This window comes from Papaver somniferum, chromosome 10 (genome assembly GCF_003573695.1).
Source record: "Papaver somniferum cultivar HN1 chromosome 10, ASM357369v1, whole genome shotgun sequence".
Classification (NCBI taxonomy): Eukaryota; Viridiplantae; Streptophyta; class Magnoliopsida; order Ranunculales; family Papaveraceae; genus Papaver; species Papaver somniferum.
The window spans coordinates 138,951,153-138,971,616 of record NC_039367.1 but is presented as its reverse complement, the minus strand read 5'-3'; the positions used below and the strand labels follow the sequence as shown (position 1 = coordinate 138,971,616).

General features: G+C 38.4%; 1 protein-coding gene across 2 annotated transcripts; it reads left to right on the top strand.

Moving 5' to 3' along the window:
• Positions 1 to 6,682: 6,682 nt before the first annotated feature.
• LOC113317608 (dynamin-related protein 5A-like) lies at positions 6,683 to 9,275 on the top strand. Of its 2 annotated transcripts, XM_026565765.1 has the most exons (6): positions 6,684 to 6,804; positions 7,207 to 7,271; positions 7,641 to 7,730; positions 8,463 to 8,582; positions 8,709 to 8,856; positions 9,133 to 9,275. In XM_026565765.1, coding segments are annotated over exons 2-6 (384 nt in total). In that variant the 5' UTR covers positions 6,684 to 6,804; positions 7,207 to 7,247; the 3' UTR covers positions 9,135 to 9,275. The 2 variants fall into 2 exon arrangements, with proteins under 2 accessions (XP_026421549.1, XP_026421550.1); XM_026565764.1 differs by lacking the exon at positions 7,207 to 7,271 and having other exon boundaries at positions 6,683 to 6,804.
• Positions 9,276 to 20,464: the final 11,189 nt, after the last annotated feature.

The window sequence follows — 20,464 nt, the reverse complement described above, 5'->3', positions numbered from 1 at the left end:
TCAACTGTTATGGTTTCTTATTGTGAACTGTCACCAAAGCCCATATTTGTACTAGTGTGAACGAATGATGGTGTTTACAATTGGAATAAGCGAAGAGCAGGCCAAAATACAGACAAGTGCAGAAGATACAGACAAGGCAAGAGGCGACAATGAGGTCCGCTGCGAAATGACTCCAGAATCTGAAATCCAAATGGAGGTAAAGCAAAGTGAAAAGATAAAGAAAACAAAAGCAAGCATAGGGAGAGAAAAGGAAGCTCCCATAGTCAAGGAGAAACGAACTCCACACAGAGGAGCCAAAACGATCACTTCTAAACAGAAGAAGGCATTCACACAAGAAACAGATGAAAGTCAAGAATCAAGTGAGCCTATTCAGAAGGGAAAAGAAGTATGTGATGAAGAAAAAGAAATGGAGCAATTAAAAGAGCAACTATATCGAGAACGGCGAAAGAAAGAGGAATTGGTAAGAGAAAGGATCAGGCTTGAAAGACAAAACGAGAAGCTATTAATCAAGAACAACCACTTAAAACAAAATCAAGCAGAATATGGGGTACAAAAAGGAGAAAGGACACCTGGGAAAATGGTAATGAAGGAAGATAATTAAGACCCACTGCGAGGTACAAAGGGCGAGGAGAACAAAGAGAGCGGGAAAATTTGAGGAAATCCATAGAAGCAAGCAGAAGAAATCAAAGGAGAAAGAATATCTGTTGCAACAAGCAAGAATAGTGGAAAGAAGAAGAACAGCTAGCAATAGCCGGTCGGCGAGAAGGGAACCCGATGCACGAGGAAGGCAAGAAATTACAAACAAGTGCACGAGAAGTGAGCCATGCAAGCCCGAAATATCAGCTTTATTTTCATTGAATCAAGGAGAAAACGAGAGCTTCCGAAGCATTGTGGCAAGGTGGGACACGATTTGTAAAGGACTACAAGGGAGACTATCGTAGGAATACCTGGTGCGGTCCTTTATCTACGCCCTGTCAACAAAACACCCATTGTTCTCGACGCTATTTAAGGTCAGGAATGAATTAAAGGTGAAGGACTTGAAGCGATATTAATCTGAGCACATTCGTCTCGAAGAAGGGCATTGATTCTGAGAGAGAATCGCAAGGAAAAATGTACTAATTTGGCGTTGTACCAAAATTTAAGAAATAATAACAATGATATTTTGAAATAAGAAAAATATCTTCATAAGAAAGTATAAGGAAATTTCAATAAGACCTCAAGAATAGGAGGCAGATAAGACCCACGAAATAAACGGTTTCTAGGGAAACTTAAAACCTTCGCCTAGGAAGGCTGGGAATCCACGACATGCACCTTAGTTCGCACGAAAGTGTAAGAGGCAAAGCTTAACGAATGTAGTGAACAACTCCCAGACAGAAAGTTAGGGAGAATGATAAGACCTATCCGCTGAGGGTCCCTTTTATGATGGACTTCAGTAGGGGATATGGAGTAAGACCAAGGCGTTGACGTATTCGGTTGAGATGCGGGTGCCTGGGGAGTCTGGACCGTTCCCGGCCATGACCGTATGGCAAGTGTTGGCTACAAAGCATTCGACCCCAAAGAAACCTCACTTAGGGTGTGACTTCCTAACCAATAGCCACATCGGCGAAAGGCATAAGAAGTCACGAAAATAACTGGAGTCGTAATAACCGGATGAGAAGATCTCAACATGCATGTTAGGGGTAACTTCCTTGAAGGGGAATTAAGGAGGAATATAAAGGGATGGCGCCCTCCAAAATTAGGGAGCTGAGTGACCAAAAAAGACGAGGATGTAACGGGGCTAACATTCACGGGAATTGATAGGCCTATTACATTGTCGCGAGAAAGGAATCCAATAAAATGATAAGGCGAGGTAGATGGATTACTACTTGAAAGAGTAGTAAGCGCCTGATACTTCGTCGAATTTAGATCCTTCATAAAGGATGAGGAAAACTAAGACCTTAATTAGAAGGCATACTAAGACCTTGCAAAGAAACCAGTCACACAATCAAACGAATGGCAAATAGTATCATGTAAACACATGGATAAATGGCACCAAGACAACGAAACAAAGGCAACATAAGACGACGAAAAGAAGCCAAAGGCGAAGCAAGAAACAAAGAAAGGGATACTATGAAAATAAGCGAGATGACAACCGATGTTGCAACCTTGGAAACACTCAAAAGAACAAGAGGCAAGTATATACTTTTAAAGGTTATTATTCTTTTGAGTTGTCCCGCGGTAAGTATATACTTGATAGAGATGCATCAAAGAAGGAGTAGCACTTCGCAAAGGGATCTATATAGTAAATAAAAGGATCACCAAAAATATTGAGTAAATATTTTTTCCCCCAAGCTTGGGAGCACCCAGATGAAAAGAAAATGTACAAAACATCCAAAGTTAGAAATTGGAGCATAACCAGAATTTAACGACTAGGATTCAAGATGAAAGTCATTACTGAAGAGGAGCACCGTCGGTACCAGTACCAACATCGCCAGAGGCACCTCCATGAGGTTGACCCTCCTCATCCAGATAATCTTCTTCCTCTGGAGGCTGCTCTTCGTCGTCAGAAAACACCTCTAAAGGAAGAGAAGAGTAAGGAATACCGCGCTCATCACAATAGTCGTTGAAGAGAGGGACTAAATAATCCTGGGTATTCTTACGAGATAGCTTCGCCACCTTTTTGGAAGATTTGATCATATCCTCAATATCATCATTGAGCCCCTTGACTTCTCCTTAAAGGTTGGAAACCTCTTTGTGAGACTCATCTCTCTCGCGAGAGAGATGGATGACCTGATTATTGTAACAGCCCTCGGACTCTGCAAAAAAAAAATAGAGAATTTTCAAGAACATGAAATATGGCTTAGTTAATGATGTTTCTCTCTACGCCTAAAGCTACCTTCCGCCTGATGAAGGGTAATATCCAAAGTTTTTTGGACGTCAATGCACAAATGGTCCAGCTTGGAAATCTTAAGATCTGACTCCTCCAATCGAACGCATAGCTCGTGATAGGCATTGTCCCAACCTTCACCATGAGGAGATTTTGAGCTAACTTGGTTGGATTGGACAATGAAAGCGCCTTTGTCTTTGTGAATAGTAGCGGACTTAACTCGTGAGGGAGATATGGTGGAACGGGGAGGCTTATTTGGTTGAGATTGTAGGAATTCCACTTTCCTCTTCAGAAAATCCACTTCTTCGTTCACACCAGCCTCTTTGTTGCAAGACTTGCGAAGATCGACCATAATTTGTTCTTTCTTCTTTACCACCCGCTTATAATCCTCCTCCAGCCGGCTGTAAGATGACATCGCCGAGACATGAAGGCCCCTTGATGTGGTAAGGGAGTTACTAAGACTCTTCAAGTCAAGCTTGAGGCGTTCATTCTCTTCGTGAAGATGAAGGTTTAGCTCTTCACTACGAGCAGAATTAGCAGATGAATTGTCCGGTTGGAGGTGAAGAGTTTCTAACTTCTCGTTCAGGATCAGATTTTCAGAGATATAGCTATCATTTTGAGTCAATAGGTTCAAGTTCTCGTCACGGATATCCTCAAGAGATGAAGACGCTTCGGAGGCATCCATGTGACGTTTCATGCACCGCACTTGATGAAGCACATAAAAAAATAAATAAAGGACTGCAGAAGAAAGGCATAAAAGGAATTTATCAGAAAAACAACTTACTCGAAAGTTTATCCACCTTCTTCTCTTGTTTATTAGAATGTTCCTTCTCTTCTTTGAGATCCTTATCCAACAACACGACCTTCTCTCGCAGCAACTTAGTTTCAATCAAACTAGCCATATGGCGGTTGACCTCCTGAGAATCGATGAAGACGAAGTAAGAAGCCAACCACGAAGAAAATACGAAATAATACATGAAGGGATGGCATGAGAAGCTCACTAACATCATTAAGGCAGAATATTGTTGAAGAGATAGGCACATGGATGCATCCAAAAGGACGGAGGTATCCAGATAAAGAAAATCATCATCACTAAAAGTCTCCAAAGACTTAAGTGTGACAGACTGTAAAGCTGAGTCCTCGTTGGCTTTGTGATAAATACCGTGAAGAAACTTCATGTCAGGGTTGAAGAGAGGGTTGGCCATCGTCGAGGAAGTTGTCCGTTTTCTTTATCACCAGCAGGAGTCTTGGCTGGGGGTTTCTCGACATAAGGAGAAGGAACATGATGATCATTGGTTTTCACAGGAGTGGTTGCAGGAATCTGAGAGGATGGGTGTTATAGTTTTGAAAGTGGTAGTAAAAGTTCGTTGCTCGGACTTGTAAAGATTTAAAAATAAAAAAAATATACACAATATTTGTCACAATGGGCGAGACGTACTGGGACTAGGATTCCGCCAATTTCATTTCTTAAGGTTCAAATAATAATTCCTTTATCAATAATAGCTCAAAAAATATATTAAATATATCGACTCTAATTTATTGCCAAGATTGATTCTCAAAATATTATGTGTAAATGTTAACACTAGTGGAAAATGGGTGTTTAACTACCCACATCCGAGACACTCATTAATGGTAGTTGGACCGCCGACCATAAATAACCGTCTCTGATATAATAAGAAAATGGACCATATCCGAGAGCTTAATAAGCTGTCTCAGAATAACAAAATTTATTTACCCTTGTATCCCTCTTGGAACTCCAATTCAGAGACCCGCAGGTGTACATTGCAGTTACTGTTTTAGATGTCTGATGAACGGCTGTAGATGTTTAAGATTTGAGCCATTGATTGAGATGAGATGGATGGATGGATCGGAAAGAAGAGACCTCGTTATTATCGAGGATAAAGATATCTTCTCCTTCTATCTACGCCTCATTTTTCTCCTCTTCACACTCACTCCTCAGCTTGTCTTTCCCTCTCCCTCCAACCACCACCGACTACCTTCAAAGAAATCATCTATCTACCACATCCATGAACAACACCAACACCGATCTTCAGCACAAAAACAACATCGATCTTGTAGTTAGACCGTTGGCCATTAGTGAAGTTAGGGTTTGGTTTTTCAAACAACATCAGGTACAATTAGGTTTCAATTCAAGTTCTCGTTATTTCTTTTCTTATAACTTTATTTGTTGATTTGGTTGATTCTCTACACTGGGTTTTAATCATTTTTTGATTATTGGTTGATTTCAGGTTGATTTCTCAATTTGGTGCGATTATTAGGGATTGATTTTGCAAACTTCACAGGTACAAAATTTGAGTTTTAATTTATTTATTTTTTGTTGATTTGGTTGATTCTCTTCGTTGGGTTTTAAGCTTTTTTCGATTATTGGTTGATTTCAGGTTGATTTCTCAATTTGGTACGGTTATTAGGGTTTGATTTTACAAATTTCATCAGGTGCAAAATTTGAGTTTTATTTTTTTTTCTTTTCTTTCAACTTGATTTTCTTTTTAGTTGGCTGTCTTCATTGGGTTTTAACCATTATTTGTATTTGTTTGATTTCGGGTATTTATTGTTTGATTTCAGTCAGACAACTTAAGTTATAGGAACATCTTCATCAGGTAAAAGTTTTATCTGATTTTGGTATTTGGGTGATGTTAGTTGTTTTCATGATACTGAAGTTGGGGTTTGTTTGTTTAGATTTAGTCTACTGATCATGTATTAGGGTCTAGGTAATGAAGTAATATGTTTAATTTTAACTGATTTTGTCTCAATTCATGTGAAAGGATTACTGGTTTGGTGATGTTAATGTACAAGCACGTTCTGTTTTCTTCGAAGTAATTTTGTTTTGGTTGATGTCAAATGTAACGGGATTTCTGTTTTAACAACATGATAGTTATAAAATGAATACTTCAGTGGTTGTACGTATATTAGTATTTGATTACGTATGATGTTATTCTTAGTTCCAATATGACTTAGAATGATGATTTTTAATCCAAGTTGACTAGGTTTTTGTGTTACTTTGTTAATCTTTCAAAGTAATTTTCTTGTAGACAAGTATGATATGAGGAGAGGTCGGTTTGCAAAGAACGGACTGATTCAGTACCAGATTGTATGCCAACAAGTTAATGTTGGTTCTCTGGAAGAGGTGATCAAACCATTTTTGCATCTTTCAACTGAGAAAGTTGAGAATGCAAAGACCCAGGCAGAGGCTTTAGAAGAAGCTCTAGACATTGATGACTTGGAAGCGGATAAGAGGCCTGAAGACTTGATGTTGAGCTATATTGGTGTAGAGAAGGGAAAGGATATATCTGACCGCGAGCTTGTTACTCTGTGGTTAGAGGCCTACAGAATGGTTCTCGAAATTCTCCGTAACAACACTAAACTAGAAGCATTCTACGCGGTAAGCCATCTGATATTTTAATTAGGTTTACCTCCTTTCAACCGCTTTTTATCTCTTAGGCATTTTTGATTTTTCAGTCTTGATGAGTTTGAGTGTAATATTTCTATCTATTGTAATGATGACTGCACACCGAGTCTTCCAGTTTTGTAAGAAGCACAAGAGAACAACTGAATTTTGTAGGCTTTGCGACATAATCAGAAACCATCTTGCAAATCTTAACAAATACAAGGACCAGAAAGACATACCTGACTAATTGAGATCGAACTTTGGCAGGTATGTGGAGAATAATTAGTTCCATAGTCCAAGTATTTGCGTGGAAAAAACTACCTCGGTTCTCTATCTGAATTTTGTTATCTGATCTTGTGCAGGAAGCTTTTCGTTTTGTGTAAGACATTCATGGTTTGATGTGTTTGGTAAAGAAAACTCCCAAGCCATAAGTGATGGTCATTTATTATGGCAAGCTGACGGAGATGTTCCGGGTTTCGAACTATCAACTTTATAATGCATATGCATGGTCCAAACTGTTCTCACGACAAAGGTAAATAATTACGAAACACATGTTCCATGTTCCACCTTGTTCTAGTATTCATAGTGTTAATGGTGGGTTTTTTGTTGGCCACCTTGTTCCAAACTGTGATTGGTCACTTTGGTTCTGTTGGGGTCTGTTGATATTACTGAGCTTTGTCAGATATTTATGGTTTGCAAGTGACTTTGCAGGGTATAGATTTTATAAACCTTGTTGATGTATATATGGTGTGAATCATGGGATTCCATCTAATAAACTCCAAAATGTGGAAAGAACCTGAGTGGATTAGTAGTATGTTGGGGGACCACCTGTATAGAGTTTGGTTCTGCAGCTGTTGGGGGTGTCCTCGTGTTAGCTTTGGTATCTTTGATCCTTAATTCATCTTTGATCTGACTTTGTAATATATTTTTACAGGGTACTGCAGGAGTTGCCATAGCTAGTGTTTTGGGAGTCTAATGTATGCTTATAACAGAGCACAAGTATACTTTCAACAAAGAATGTTTGTCTGTTGGTTTAATATCTGTAATCAAATGCTCTTTCTTGCCTAAGTGCATTCGGTTTTGGTTTTAGGGATGGGTCACGATTCTTGAGTTTTGGTTCGTAAAAGTAGGAAGCAGGCACAACAGTATTACATATTATACAAAGTACTGATACATCCTTGATGTGTGGTTTTCTTGTCATTACTTTTGTGTTGTTAGAACCGTCTTTTGACAAGAACATACATCTTGGTATTGCTCAAATTGGGTTATAGACAGGGGTTGATGCTAAAATTAGGTTTTTAATTGATCATGTTAAGCCTTCGTTTGGAATTGTTGGCGATGTAACCTGTGTGCTTTTGTGGTTTACAGTGGACAAAAACAATGGAGGCTATGGATATGTTTCAGCTGCTCAAGATCCTAACATGTATCCTAACCAAGGCTATGTCGGTCCTGGATATGGTAACATGTATTCTGCCAACTATTGGGTCTATATTTATACTGCCACATGATATCTTATAAATGCATTTTTTTATATATAAATTGGAATTAATTAGTTTATGGGATTCATGTATAATCAACGACTAGAAGACTAGAATTTGAGAATGATATCGTGCCAGATTGAACGTGGTATGGCTAGCTAGTCCAAACTGGTAGCTAGGATTATCTTTTAAATTTCTATATGGTAGATTGATTAGTCCTATTTTGGCAAACTACTGCAATGATATTCAAGTGGTATAGGGTAGGAGTATCGTAGCTTGTGGATTGGTTCCTTGTTTGTCTTTAAAATGGGGAATACTGCGAATGTCTCCATAGAATATGATGGCTGTTACGGCTTGGGATGGATGGTTTTTATTTCAAATACAAAATAAATTTCATTGGGTACTGATGATAAGCTAGGAATTCTTCATGTTAAATGGGTTGTCTCCCAAATTTATTTAAAATGTCAGAGTGTCTCTTTCGATTGTGTATACTCTATTTAACTTGTAAATCTCGTTGTCTAGATTTAGACCATCCTCATCTTAACGTACATTTTTAATATCAGGGGTTTGTTATATGTGACCTAGGTTGCAATTTATAAAGATTGGCAATGCGAAAACTCGTGTTGTCTGGCTGTTCCTAAAATTATACTTGGTTATCTATGAGCTTTGGTTTATTTCATACTCAACTGATGCATAATGGTCGATTTTGCAGCACTTGGGAACTGTAATCAAGTCTCGCATCCCAGGCCTCCAGTCGATAATTAATAAAAGTATTGCTGAACTAGAGGCGGAATTGAGTCGTTTTGGCAAGCCTGTTGCTTTTGATGGTGGAGTAAGTCTACCTTAAATCTCAGTCTTCAATTCAGAGCCTATTGTCTTTAGTCTTCAATATGCACTTATGAGAAAACATGCACTCAGTTATGGAGATTTGTCGTCTTTTACTTGTGGTTTTTTGCAGGGTAAACTGTACCTGATTATGGAGATTTGTCATCTTTATGATGGAATTTACAAAGAACATCTTGACGGCATGTATGTAGCTGGTAGATTGGAATGTAGCTGGTGTTACTTTCTGGTAGATTGGAATGTAGCTGCCCCTGCCCACACATGTGAGTTGACAACAAAACTTGAACCTCCTTTTGTGATTTGATTTTGAGTTTTATCTGTTGCCTTAGAATGATCTATTTGTTCCCCTGTGATGTCGTTACTTACAAAAAATAAAAACACATGAGTTTCCAAAGGATTCAACCCATTTCTTTGTATCTGCCTTCGATTTCCCTGTCAGCTACAGATATTAATTTTGACTAATGAGCCAACTGTTGTTTACATGATCCTTATACCTTGAACATTACATTTATGGTATTGGTGGTTGGTGTATGTTGCAGGAACGACGTTCTTTGTCGTATGTGAACCAGGGACACAACACATGGATGCTCTACTTGATATCATTTATGAAGTATTGGCTAAGTTCATCGTCATCGGAGGAGCTTATCGTTTTGTTGTTTAACATGTTGTTTTTAGCTTATTGTCTATTAGTTTAGCATCTTGTTGTTAGAACTTATTAGCTACCTAGCTTGGACATGTTTTGTATTGAGCCAAAATTTCATCTTTTTTGTGTAATTTTAAACCAAATGGATAAAGTGAATGAATGTGGAATTCTCAAGTTTGAGTTTAAATTTAGATTTCATTTGAGTTCCATTTTACTTGACTTTGACTTGACTTTTTTTGAGTTTCATTTGACTTAACTTTGAGTTCCAGTCAGATTATTTCATATTTAGCCATTCAGGCATTTCAGCAAGTCTGAATTTATATTTTTTTTATATTATAATTTAAATATGAGACTCACGGCTAAGGGTCTGTACCTCGTAACCCTTAAAATCCGTCGTTATTTGAGACCCACGGCTAAGGGTCGTACAAAACAGCGGCGCTTTATCAGAGACCCCAACAGAGACGGTTGGAAATGGTCGTATAACTCGTATATATGACTTGTCCTGACGGTCGCGGAACATCTGTTTTCCACTAGTGTAAGCATGGGACATCAAATCATCTAAGCTAAGCATGACCCATCAAATCAAATCACAACTAATTAATTTAAATCATAATTTTAATTAAAATTAATGCAAAAGTCATGAAAAGAATTAAATATAATTACCCAAGTGTGAAATAAGGCTTCCTCCATTGCCCCAGTGTTGGGATTTAGCTTCTCATATTAATCATAATCTCAAAATACATGTATGTTGCTCAAAAGTTGATTAAAATGATAAAAATGAGTAAAACAGTGAATGTACGACCCACAGGAGGCGTCACAAAAAGAACGATAAGAGACGGGTGCTGCTGATATTTAGACTGCGCTGCGACCCACGGTTTGCGTCTTAGACACTGGTGATAAACGACTGCGCTCGCGAGTCCGTTCTTCGTGTTCTTGGTCTTCATCAATGGCAACAGCAGCAGCAGAGAGAAATCATGGTTCTCGACTCTGCAGCGTTCCTTCTCTCCTCCCAACTCTCGACAGCCTTCTACTCTACCCCAGAAGTCTTTTTATACTCAACAGGTAGACGAAATCCTTTGCAATAACTCCCAAATATTCTTGCTGTTCACATATTCATCTCCGAAATTTTCTTCTTTATTCTCTGTTTCACGCGTTTGATGAGCTGTAAAGCTTCTCCATATTAGATAGAATCAAATATCAGGAAAGATATCTTCCCAACACTCGTAAAATCCCAGAAAAGACGCTAGATAATCAAACAGGATATTCGAAATATTTTCTTCCCCTGTTTCGATGATATCCACAAAATCTTCCATCTTTCGCGTGCATGAATCTATTTCCTTCCCTGTTTCGATGTGCTGGATCATTCCCAATCTAAATAAGCTGATCAAATCCGAGAAAATCGATAGAATTCAATTCTGCAAATTCATGCAGACGTGAAAAAGATATTCCCGGCATTTTTTATTTCAAACCGTGAAGAAGGGTGTCCCTCTAACCACTGTTGGGTGTCCCTTTAGCAATTTGGGCTGAAATAGTAATTTTTTGGGTTCCTCCGGGATATTTCTGGGACGTTTCCGGTGCATTTCTGGGGTGCCTTTAGTACTTTTCTCCGGGGTGTAAATCATCACTTTTTGAGCAACTCTTTCCACGGAAGGGTATTTTCTCCAAAAACACCTAAACAAACATAAAAACACCGTAATAAGAACAAATGGGTACTAACAAAATACACAAAAGAGATGAAAATAGACACATAAATGTGTCTATCAAATACCCCCAAACTTATTATTTGCTAGTCCTCGAGCAAATTTTATTCTTGAAAAGTGACCGAGTTAATCTCGGGTGGGTTTATCAGAGGTGTACCCACAAAAACCAATACTCCAGACCCTAGCTATCTACGAAAAATCTTGGAAAGCACTAAAGAACCTCCTTGGTTGGCATACTTATTAATTACAGGAGGAAGTACCCTGACGCGAAATTCCAATTGCTGTATACGAGTTTGCACTCAAGCATACTAAAATTCATATAAGTGACAGAGCTCTACTAAGATAGTTTCACGATGGACATCATACTCGGAGCCAGACTAATCACATGAAAAGATTAAGAAGATGGAAAAAGAATAATGTATATGGTTGAAAAGCGAACGGTGTTTCCCATATCTGTCTGAAGGCCTCTGCCAAGATGAACCTAACCTAAATGACTGAGATACCGGTCTGACTAATATTAACACACTGGCATATACAAGGGAACCAGTGGTCAATAACTTAAATCTAGATCAACAAACTGGCAAATACAAGGGAACCAGTAGTTGACTACACATAACAGTAACCATTTTTTTTTTTAACTTAACGGAATGAATAGATCTTTTTGATCCAAGCGCATGCTTCTTGTCAGCAGATTACATGATAGTTCCCACGGGTCCTGCATTCCACGCTTGCTTAGGCGACGGAAACAGGGAGAACACACGCATATTGCTATCCAAGTGTTAATACTTATTCTGATTCGTCTAACTGGTCCGGTCTAATTTTTTTTTTTTTTTTTTTTTGAAAAGGTAACTCAGTCACTCTATTTCACCCTAGCAAAGGTAACAACTTGAATCGTGTGCCCCCACCAAATCACTTGAAATAAAAGAAAACTAAAAATAGAAAGTGAAAAGGACTCGACGAGATATGGCGAAACTATCATGTTAATTCTAACACCTGAGCTATGTGCTTTTATGAATAGACTCTATAGATGTTTCCATCTAGTCAGATTGGTGCCTCAGCTCCTAAAACAAAAATGTTTCCATCCACTTAGATTGGTTAGTGCTATCCTTAATAGGCGTAAATTTCTAGGCTCTGGAGTTTATTTATTGCAACTAAAAAGTTTCTCCCATACCCCCAAACTTAAATCTAACATTGTCCTCAATGTTCTAAAGATGAAACTAAAAGCATGAACACGGAGAAACGGTTACTATTTGAAGCAAAAGAGTTAAGGAAGGATATTACCTTGTTGCATGAGATTGGGTTACCTCCCAAAAAGTGATAAGTTTAAAGTCTTCAGCCAGACTTAGAAAAGGTTTAGTCAACTCGAACCGTATAACAGTAGCCGGAATAACTGCGGGTCTTTAAAACCAAAAAGAGATGACAACAGGAAATTGCAGTGAACCAAGAAAATGAACAAGACTAGCGTGCCCTTACCTAGTTTCCTGATTAAGATATTTATATCTAATTGTGGTTCAGTTTCAGGTTCTATGAAAGGGTCTAAATAAAATATTTTTCTTGGATGCATTTCCTCATAGATTGGATCTAAATTACTAGGTCCTAGAGTCTGGAAAAACTCAAATACGAACTTAGAATCATGAAGTAATAACCTAAATAATTGTGGATCCTCTAAGTCAATCAGATATGACTTACATAATTGACCACAATGAGAGTAGTGGTCATCCTTAAGCAAATGTGTCGATTCTAATTTCCTAAAGCATTTAGGTTTAGTCTCACAACTTAATATTCGACACATTTAAAATCTATATGTTCCCACATTTGGAAGAAAACTATTTGGTGGGAAAAAAAATCAATCTTGGTATTATTTCCTGGGTTAACCACATCAACCAGAGGATGGGTTTCTAACAGTTGAGACTCTTGTTGGATATCATTAGGTTCTGGAAAACGAGTACGAAGATAGTCTCGTAAGATGGGTTAGCCATTGATGTCAAGTCCCAAGTGAGGGACATTTTTAAGAGTTAAAGAACATGGAGAATGATAATCACCCCCAAACTTAGAGTTTTCGGCGTCTCTAGGTAGACTGGTCATAATCTTCCTAATTTCTAGGTCATCAGATTCCTGAAAGTGGGCGATTGATTTTTCTAAGTCAGGTTCATCCCCGCTAATCTCTACGAGTTCTTCTAAGACTATTGTTTCTAAATCGTTTGACTCGAAAACAGTACTCTCAAGATAAACTGGTTCCTCTAAACCATCATCGGTTTCGTAATCATCGTCTAAAACGGGGGTATTTCTAGTCAAATCCTCGTCCTATTGAATAGGTAAATAATTATTAAAATTATTTGGATTTGAACTAGAAATATCATTATAATCATCATCACCATCCTCCTCCTCATCATCATCACAATATAATTTTTGATATTCACGAATTCTCAAGCTTTGTTCCCAACTACATGGTCTATGTTTATAATATTTCTCATAGATCGTTAGAGGTGATTCCTCAATAAAAGTTGGAGTATCCATATATCGCTGCCCACGCATATATTCACCAAGAGTCATTTACGAAGACTTCTCTTGATAACGAGAATTTCTAGAAATATATTCTCGCAGCGTCATCGCAGGTGGCGTCTCCTCAAAAGGATTCACCACCGAAGAAATATAAACTACAGAGGGATTCTATACAATCACAAACAAGGCCGACTCGACTCCACCAAAGCAAACCTAAAGATTTCTAGCAAAGAAAAAGCATGATGGCTCCACTTAGATTGTTTCTAGACCAGCTTCTATCTTTCGAAAGGGAATTCGTTGCAATTTGAGCAAACCCCTCTGGAATCAATCCGAGTCAAAGTAAGTTGAATTGAGGCGAGGGAAGCTCAGTGGAGCTTTGATACCCAAGGCCTCACCACTATCACAAGGCGGCGCAGTCACACATTCAACTCACAGAAACCATCATGAACTTTGGAGTGTGCTTAAAGAGCAACCAATATTTTTCGAACGAGTTTCCTATTAAGCTCGTTACCCTATCGGTCTCGTTCTATTACAAATTTTAATCTTGGGTTCGCGTTAGGTTTTGTTTTCCTAAGGCGGGCAAGAAGGGAACGGTGATGAAATCCGAACCCTTATCTTGTTTAGGCCAGACCTTGCCCTTTACTAGGAAAATAAAGACAGTCCGGTTCGTCCTCAAACAATTATCACCTTAAGACAGACAGTAACCCGCTTGCAGGAGATTCGCGGGTGTTTCGATTGGACTTACCTCCCGTACCAGACGGGCGATGAACCGTTGTCGTCGACTCGGGCCACGACTCCTATGTCGTGTGCGAACCCGAGGGGCCGAGACGATATAGTAATCGTCGTCCTTCCCTGCACACAGTCCATAGGGTTAAAAAAAATAAAGTCCAATTGTTTAAAGTCCAAAGTCCAAAATAAATAAATAAAAAATTACAGTTTTCCTCACACACTCTAAAAAAAAAAAAAGAAAATTAAAAATTAAATCCTAAAATTGTCCTTTTTTCTTCTCTTTTCGCTTTGAGATTTTTCCTCTCCAAGTTCTTAGTTTTCACTTTGAACCTGCAAAATAAAGACAAAAAGAAACGTAAAAAGGAACAAACAATTCTAAAAAAAATAATAAACCTAAAAAATAAATAAATCAATCTATATACAAGTCCCCGGCAACGGCGTCATTTTGCTGTAGTCCTGAAAGTGGTAGTAAAATGTTCGTTGCTCGGACTTGTAAAGATTTAAAAATAAAAAAATATACACAATATTTGTCACAATGGGCGAGAGGTACTGGGACTAGGATTCCGCCAATTTCATTTCTTAAGGTTCAAATAATAATTCTTTTATCAATAATAGCTCAAAAAATATATTAAATATATCGACTCTAATTTATTGCTAAGATTGATTCTCAAAATATTAGGTGTAAATGTTAAGCATGGGACATCAAATCATCTAAGCTAAGCATGACCCATCAAATCAAATCACAACTAATTAATTTAAATCATAATTTCAATTAAAATTAATGCAAAAGTCATGAAAAGAATTAAATATAATTACCCAAGTGTGAAATAAGGCTTCCTCCATTGCCCCAGTGTTGGGATTTAGCTTCTCATATTAATCATAATCTCAAAATACATGTATGTTGCTCAAAAGTTGATTAAAATGATAAAAATGAGTAAAACAGTGAATGTACGACCCACAGGAGGCGTCACAAAAAGAACGATAAGAGACAGGTGCTGCTGATATTTAGACTGCGCTGCGACCCACGGTTTGCGTCTTAGACACTGGTGATAAACGACTGCGCTCGCGAGTCCGTTCTTCGTGTTCTTGGTCTTCATCAATGGCAGCAGCAGCAGCAGAGAGAAATCATGGTTCTCGACTCTGCAGCGTTCCTTCTCTCCTCCCAACTCTCGACAGCCTTCTACTCTACCCCAGAAGTCTTTTTATACTCAACAGGTAGACGAAATCCTTTGCAATAACTCCCAAATATTCTTGTTGTTCACATATTCATCTCCGAAATTTTCTTCTTTATTCTCTGTTTCACGCGTTTGATGAGCTGTAAAGCTTCTCCATATTAGATAGAATCAAATATCAGGAAAGATATCTTCCCAACACTCGTAAAATCCCAGAAAAGACGCTAGATAATCAAACAGGATATTCGAAATATTTTCTTCCCCTGTTTCGATGATATCCACAAAATCTTCCATCTTTCGCGTGCATGAATCTATTTCCTTCCCTGTTTCGATGTGATGGATCATTCCCAATCTAAATAAGCTGATCAAATCCGAGAAAATCGATAGAATACAATTCTGCAAATTCATGCAGACGTGAAAAAGATATTCCCGGCAATTTTTATTTCAAACCGTGAAGAAGGGTGTCCCCCTAACCACTGTTGGGTGTCCATTTAGCAATTTGGGCTGAAATAGTAATTTTTCTGGGTTCCTCCGGGACATTTCTGGGACGTTTCCGGTGCATTTCTGGGGTGCCTTTAGTACTTTTCTCCGGGGTGTAAATCATCACTTTTTGAGCAACTCTTTCCACAGAAGGGTATTTTCTCCAAAAACACCTAAACAAACATAAAAACACCGTAATAAGAACAAATGGGTACTAACAAAATACACAAAAGAGATGAAAATAGACACATAAATGTGTCGATCAATGGGGTATGAGAAGAAGAAGGAGGAACGGAAGTAACCGCAGTAACCTTAACATCATCTAAGTTTTTTAGATCTAAAACCCTGCGGCGCCTTTTGGGCTCGCCAGAAGAAGGAGCAGCAAGAAAATCAGCCTGCAAAGTAAGTAGATTCCAAACGGTCAATGGAAGATAAAGGTACAAGATATAAGAAGGAAACTCGACGAAATACCTTAGGAAGAGGGTGATCTCGTTTCTTCGATCCCTTGTCTGAATCGAAGGGGGAACGTTGTGCGGAGTCGATAGCACTCTGCGAAGGAGAAAGGTAAGAAAAGGAAGACAGGCAAACGCGAGTCACGAGTTAAGTAGATAAGATGCATGTTTAGGGTTGGGAAAACCAATAGTAAGCCCTGCCTCCTTGTGATCTCTGAGTAGACCGACAGCTGGTAGCTCATACTGCACAAGAAATGATTGAGATGTGAGAACCAGTACGTCCAAAGGCAAGACAAGGGGATAAGGAAGATAGGATACCTCGTCAGGAACAGACCAGTACAGCTTCCAAGGATTACAATTTAGAAGATGACGGTGCTGAGGAAGAGGGCCCTCTCTGGCAATCCCATTCTCGTCAATTCCCCAAATAAAAGGACCTCTCACCACGAGAGGAAACACTGCCCAGTCATCATCCTGCTCAAGCTTGAGAGGAACCACACTTGGAGGGAGATTCTTCGACGAAGAAGATCTGTAAACAAGCTCGATAGCCCACTCTTGGTATCTATTAGTGCTAGTGAATCTCGCAGAATAGCTAGCTGCGAAGGAGTCAGCAGTGTAGTCGCGAGGATTTAATTCGCCCACCGGTAAAGGTATTTCCGAAGCACCCTCGCCGGAGCAAGTAGCAAACTTGCCAGAGATGCAAAGAACGTTACCAGTAAGTTGGAAAGCCCCACATTGAAGCTTACTCAGAATATCGAGAAATATAGGGTTGGAAGGGTTGTAAAGAGGGAAAGTAAGCCCCGCCCTCAGTTGACCTAACGAAACTATCATCTTGTCTGAGGACCAAGCATCGGAAAGAACCCACCGGGAGTTCAACGCCATGTCCGGAGTAGCGTGAACAGAAGGAGTCACTGAGGAATCCGCAGCAGGGAGAAGAGACAAACCCTTCTTTTGGAATTCTTCCTGAAACTCTTCGTAAGAAATCAGCAAAGAAGGGGGTAATACTTTCTGAGAAGCCATGATAATAAAGAGAGATGAAGGAAGAGTAAGGAGGTCGAAGAAAGTTGAGGAAAAGAGGAGAGTTGTAAGGGTTTGTGCAGAAGGGAAGAGAAAAGAACAACTTCAATAGAAGATGGGAAGATATATTTAAAGTAAAAGGGAATGACTGGAAAAACCATTTTGGCGGCACGATCGAAGTAGTATAACCAGTAATAGCCGGTTACTAAAAAAACATAGGAGAGTAAAAATCGGAAAATGGAGAACGTAGCGGTTAAAGAATTTTTAGACGGTTCTTATTCCGTTCTCGCGAAATTCGAAGGAAATAAGAAAAGGAAAAATGTAGGTACACAAAATAGACTCACCACATGTCAAAACGATAAGGCCTCTCGGTCAACGATCTCAGTCAGTGACTTGTCAAATCAAGTCAGAGAAATTCATAATTAATGAACCGGCGAAGATACGTGCATGAGATAATAGTGAAAACCGCGAGAAAGTTGTGGGAGTATTCGTCAAGGTATCACACGAAACAATTATACAGGCGAAGGAAGATTGCTTGGCCCAAAAGTCATTCGGCGAAGCTAATACTTATTGAGCAAGAAATAGGACAGCTATCCCGACAGGATCACATGGGTATCAGCGAAAGAAGGGGAAAAACTTTATGAAAAATGGGTCGGGCGAAGGATAAAGCAAGACCACGAAGCTCCCACGAAGAAAAATAAGTTGTCCAGTACTAAGGGTGATATGCCTATAAATAGAGGTCCTTGGGCAACGAATGAAGGATGGAATTTTTGGTAGGGTAGGAACCTTAGCTTAGAGAGTAAGATTAGGGTTTTCCTTTATGTGTAATCTTAAAATCGAGAGTTCCCATTCTATAAATAAATAAAATTTCTTTAATCAAATTGATATCTCATGTCTTAGATCTCGTTTACTTAATATTTGGGTGTACTACTGAGTTTCGGTAATTATAGGGATGACAGTTTACTGGGAAGCGTATCAAAATCCAAATAAGATAAGATAAGATAGAACCAGAAAATCCGATCTTAGTCTTACATGAATTTGAGTTTGGTAATTGCATGATAAATATGGTTACCACCTAGATAAGATATTCGATACAAATTTTAAATCAGAATCTACTCCAGATTTTGTATTTAATATTTTTAGGATATTATCAAATCCACCATCGGATATTTAGTGACGTAGTAGCCTGGGAGCAACTAAAATTGCGAAATAATTTTTATCTAATTTCCTAACTACTGTTGTTATTATTAATGTATGTAATTCTGAATGTTTTCTCGAAAACTTCCGGTCACATCTATTAGAGATAATCATTGTGTCCTTTACTTACCTATTATAAAGAGGAAGTCTTGTTCACTCCTTTATATTTGTTACTTCTTTTAGCTTTCGTTAGTTGTTTTCTAGATAATAGGATATACAATAGTTTATCCTTTTAGGGTTTGTAGTCTAGCAGAGTCCTATTTAATCTTCCCTTATAAGGTCTTTGTCATCATCTTTGAATAATAATTATTACAGCGTGTCATATTATCATTAATACTTCTTACATGGTATCAAGAGGCATTCATTGACTGATATCTCTTAGACTGTGAAATTTTGAACTGACACTATCAATCATTATTACTTCTTCTATCATTACATCACCTCGATGGCAACACCATCAGACACTGAAATCCCTGAATCCTCTACAAATAATAATCCACCTCAACATAATAACCCACCTGAAAACCCTATATCTGCCTTTGAGTTTTCTTACAAATCCTTACCGTTCACCTGCATCACTCAGTGTGTTCTGTCAAAACTTGATGAAAAAAATTATTTAGTTTGGATTCGTCAGATGGAGTCTATTTTGATCAGTACAGATTTCTTTGGGTTCAATAATGGTACCATTCCGGCTCCACCTCCTTCTATTCTGGCGAACAACATCGATATCTTGAATCCAGAGTTTACTAGATGGTGTAAGTGGGATAGATTTGTTATGAGTTATTTGAATGCAACTTTCTCACCTTTTGTTTCTTTAGCCATCTTGGGTCTTTCTACATCTAAACAGTACGAAATGCTCTTTCTAAGCACTTATCTGATCAGTTTGTTGCACGCAAGACCATGCTTCGTAGTCAGTTACATAATGTGAGAAAAATGTCTCAATCTATGTAAATTTATTTACAATCTATTAAAGAGATAACTAATTCTTTGGCTGCCAGTAATGAGCATGATCCTGAACCAGTTCTGGTTATGTATACCCTAAATGGTTTGAGTAAATCTTTGATAACCTTGTTATTTCGATTCAAAATGGAGATATTCCATATAACTTTGAGGCCTTGAGGTCTAGACTGATACAACATGAACAATGGCTCTCTAGTCAAGAGTCTGAAGTTAACAAAAATCTTGATGCTGCCATGTCTACCGCCGTTTTTAAAAATTAAAAATACCTTTTCACCATCTTCTTCTAATGATAACTCTCAACACCCAAAACCCCATCACTCAAATACCTCACACAACAACAAAATCACTGATTTCAGCAATATTACTTGCCAGATCTGTAAAAAGAAAGGCCATACTGCTAATAAGTGTTATTACAGATACACATATTCTAAATCTACAACTACTTCTACACCCCAAGCAAACTTTTGCCACACAGCTTGCATATCTGAAGAATCTACATACCAGCAGATGTGGTTGGTTGTCTGACTTAAGTGTTACCTCTCACATGACCAATGATATTACAGTTCTTCAAAACCCAACACCCTATACTGGTCCTGAGAGAGTCCTTGTAGGCAAGGGAGAACAACCACCAATTAAAATGATTGGTACATCTACTTGACATACTGATACAACATCTTTTGTTCCTCCAAATGTCTAATATGTACCAACTTTACATAGAACTTTCATCTCTGTTGGGAAATTTACTAATGGGAACTCTTGTTCAATTGAATTTCTTTCTTGGGGCTACAAGATTTTGGATCTGTAAAAACAACAACTACTTGTTGAAGGGAATATTCACATGAACCTGTATCCAATTGCTTTTACAACTGGTTCTACTATCCAAGACCATGTATCTCTCAAAGATACACCAACTACATGGCATAACAGGCTTGGACATACTTCTAATACTATTCTGAACAAGTTAGCAGATAGCTAAGGAATTAAACCTAAAACTATGGTTATATTTACACCTGCAAGTGCAC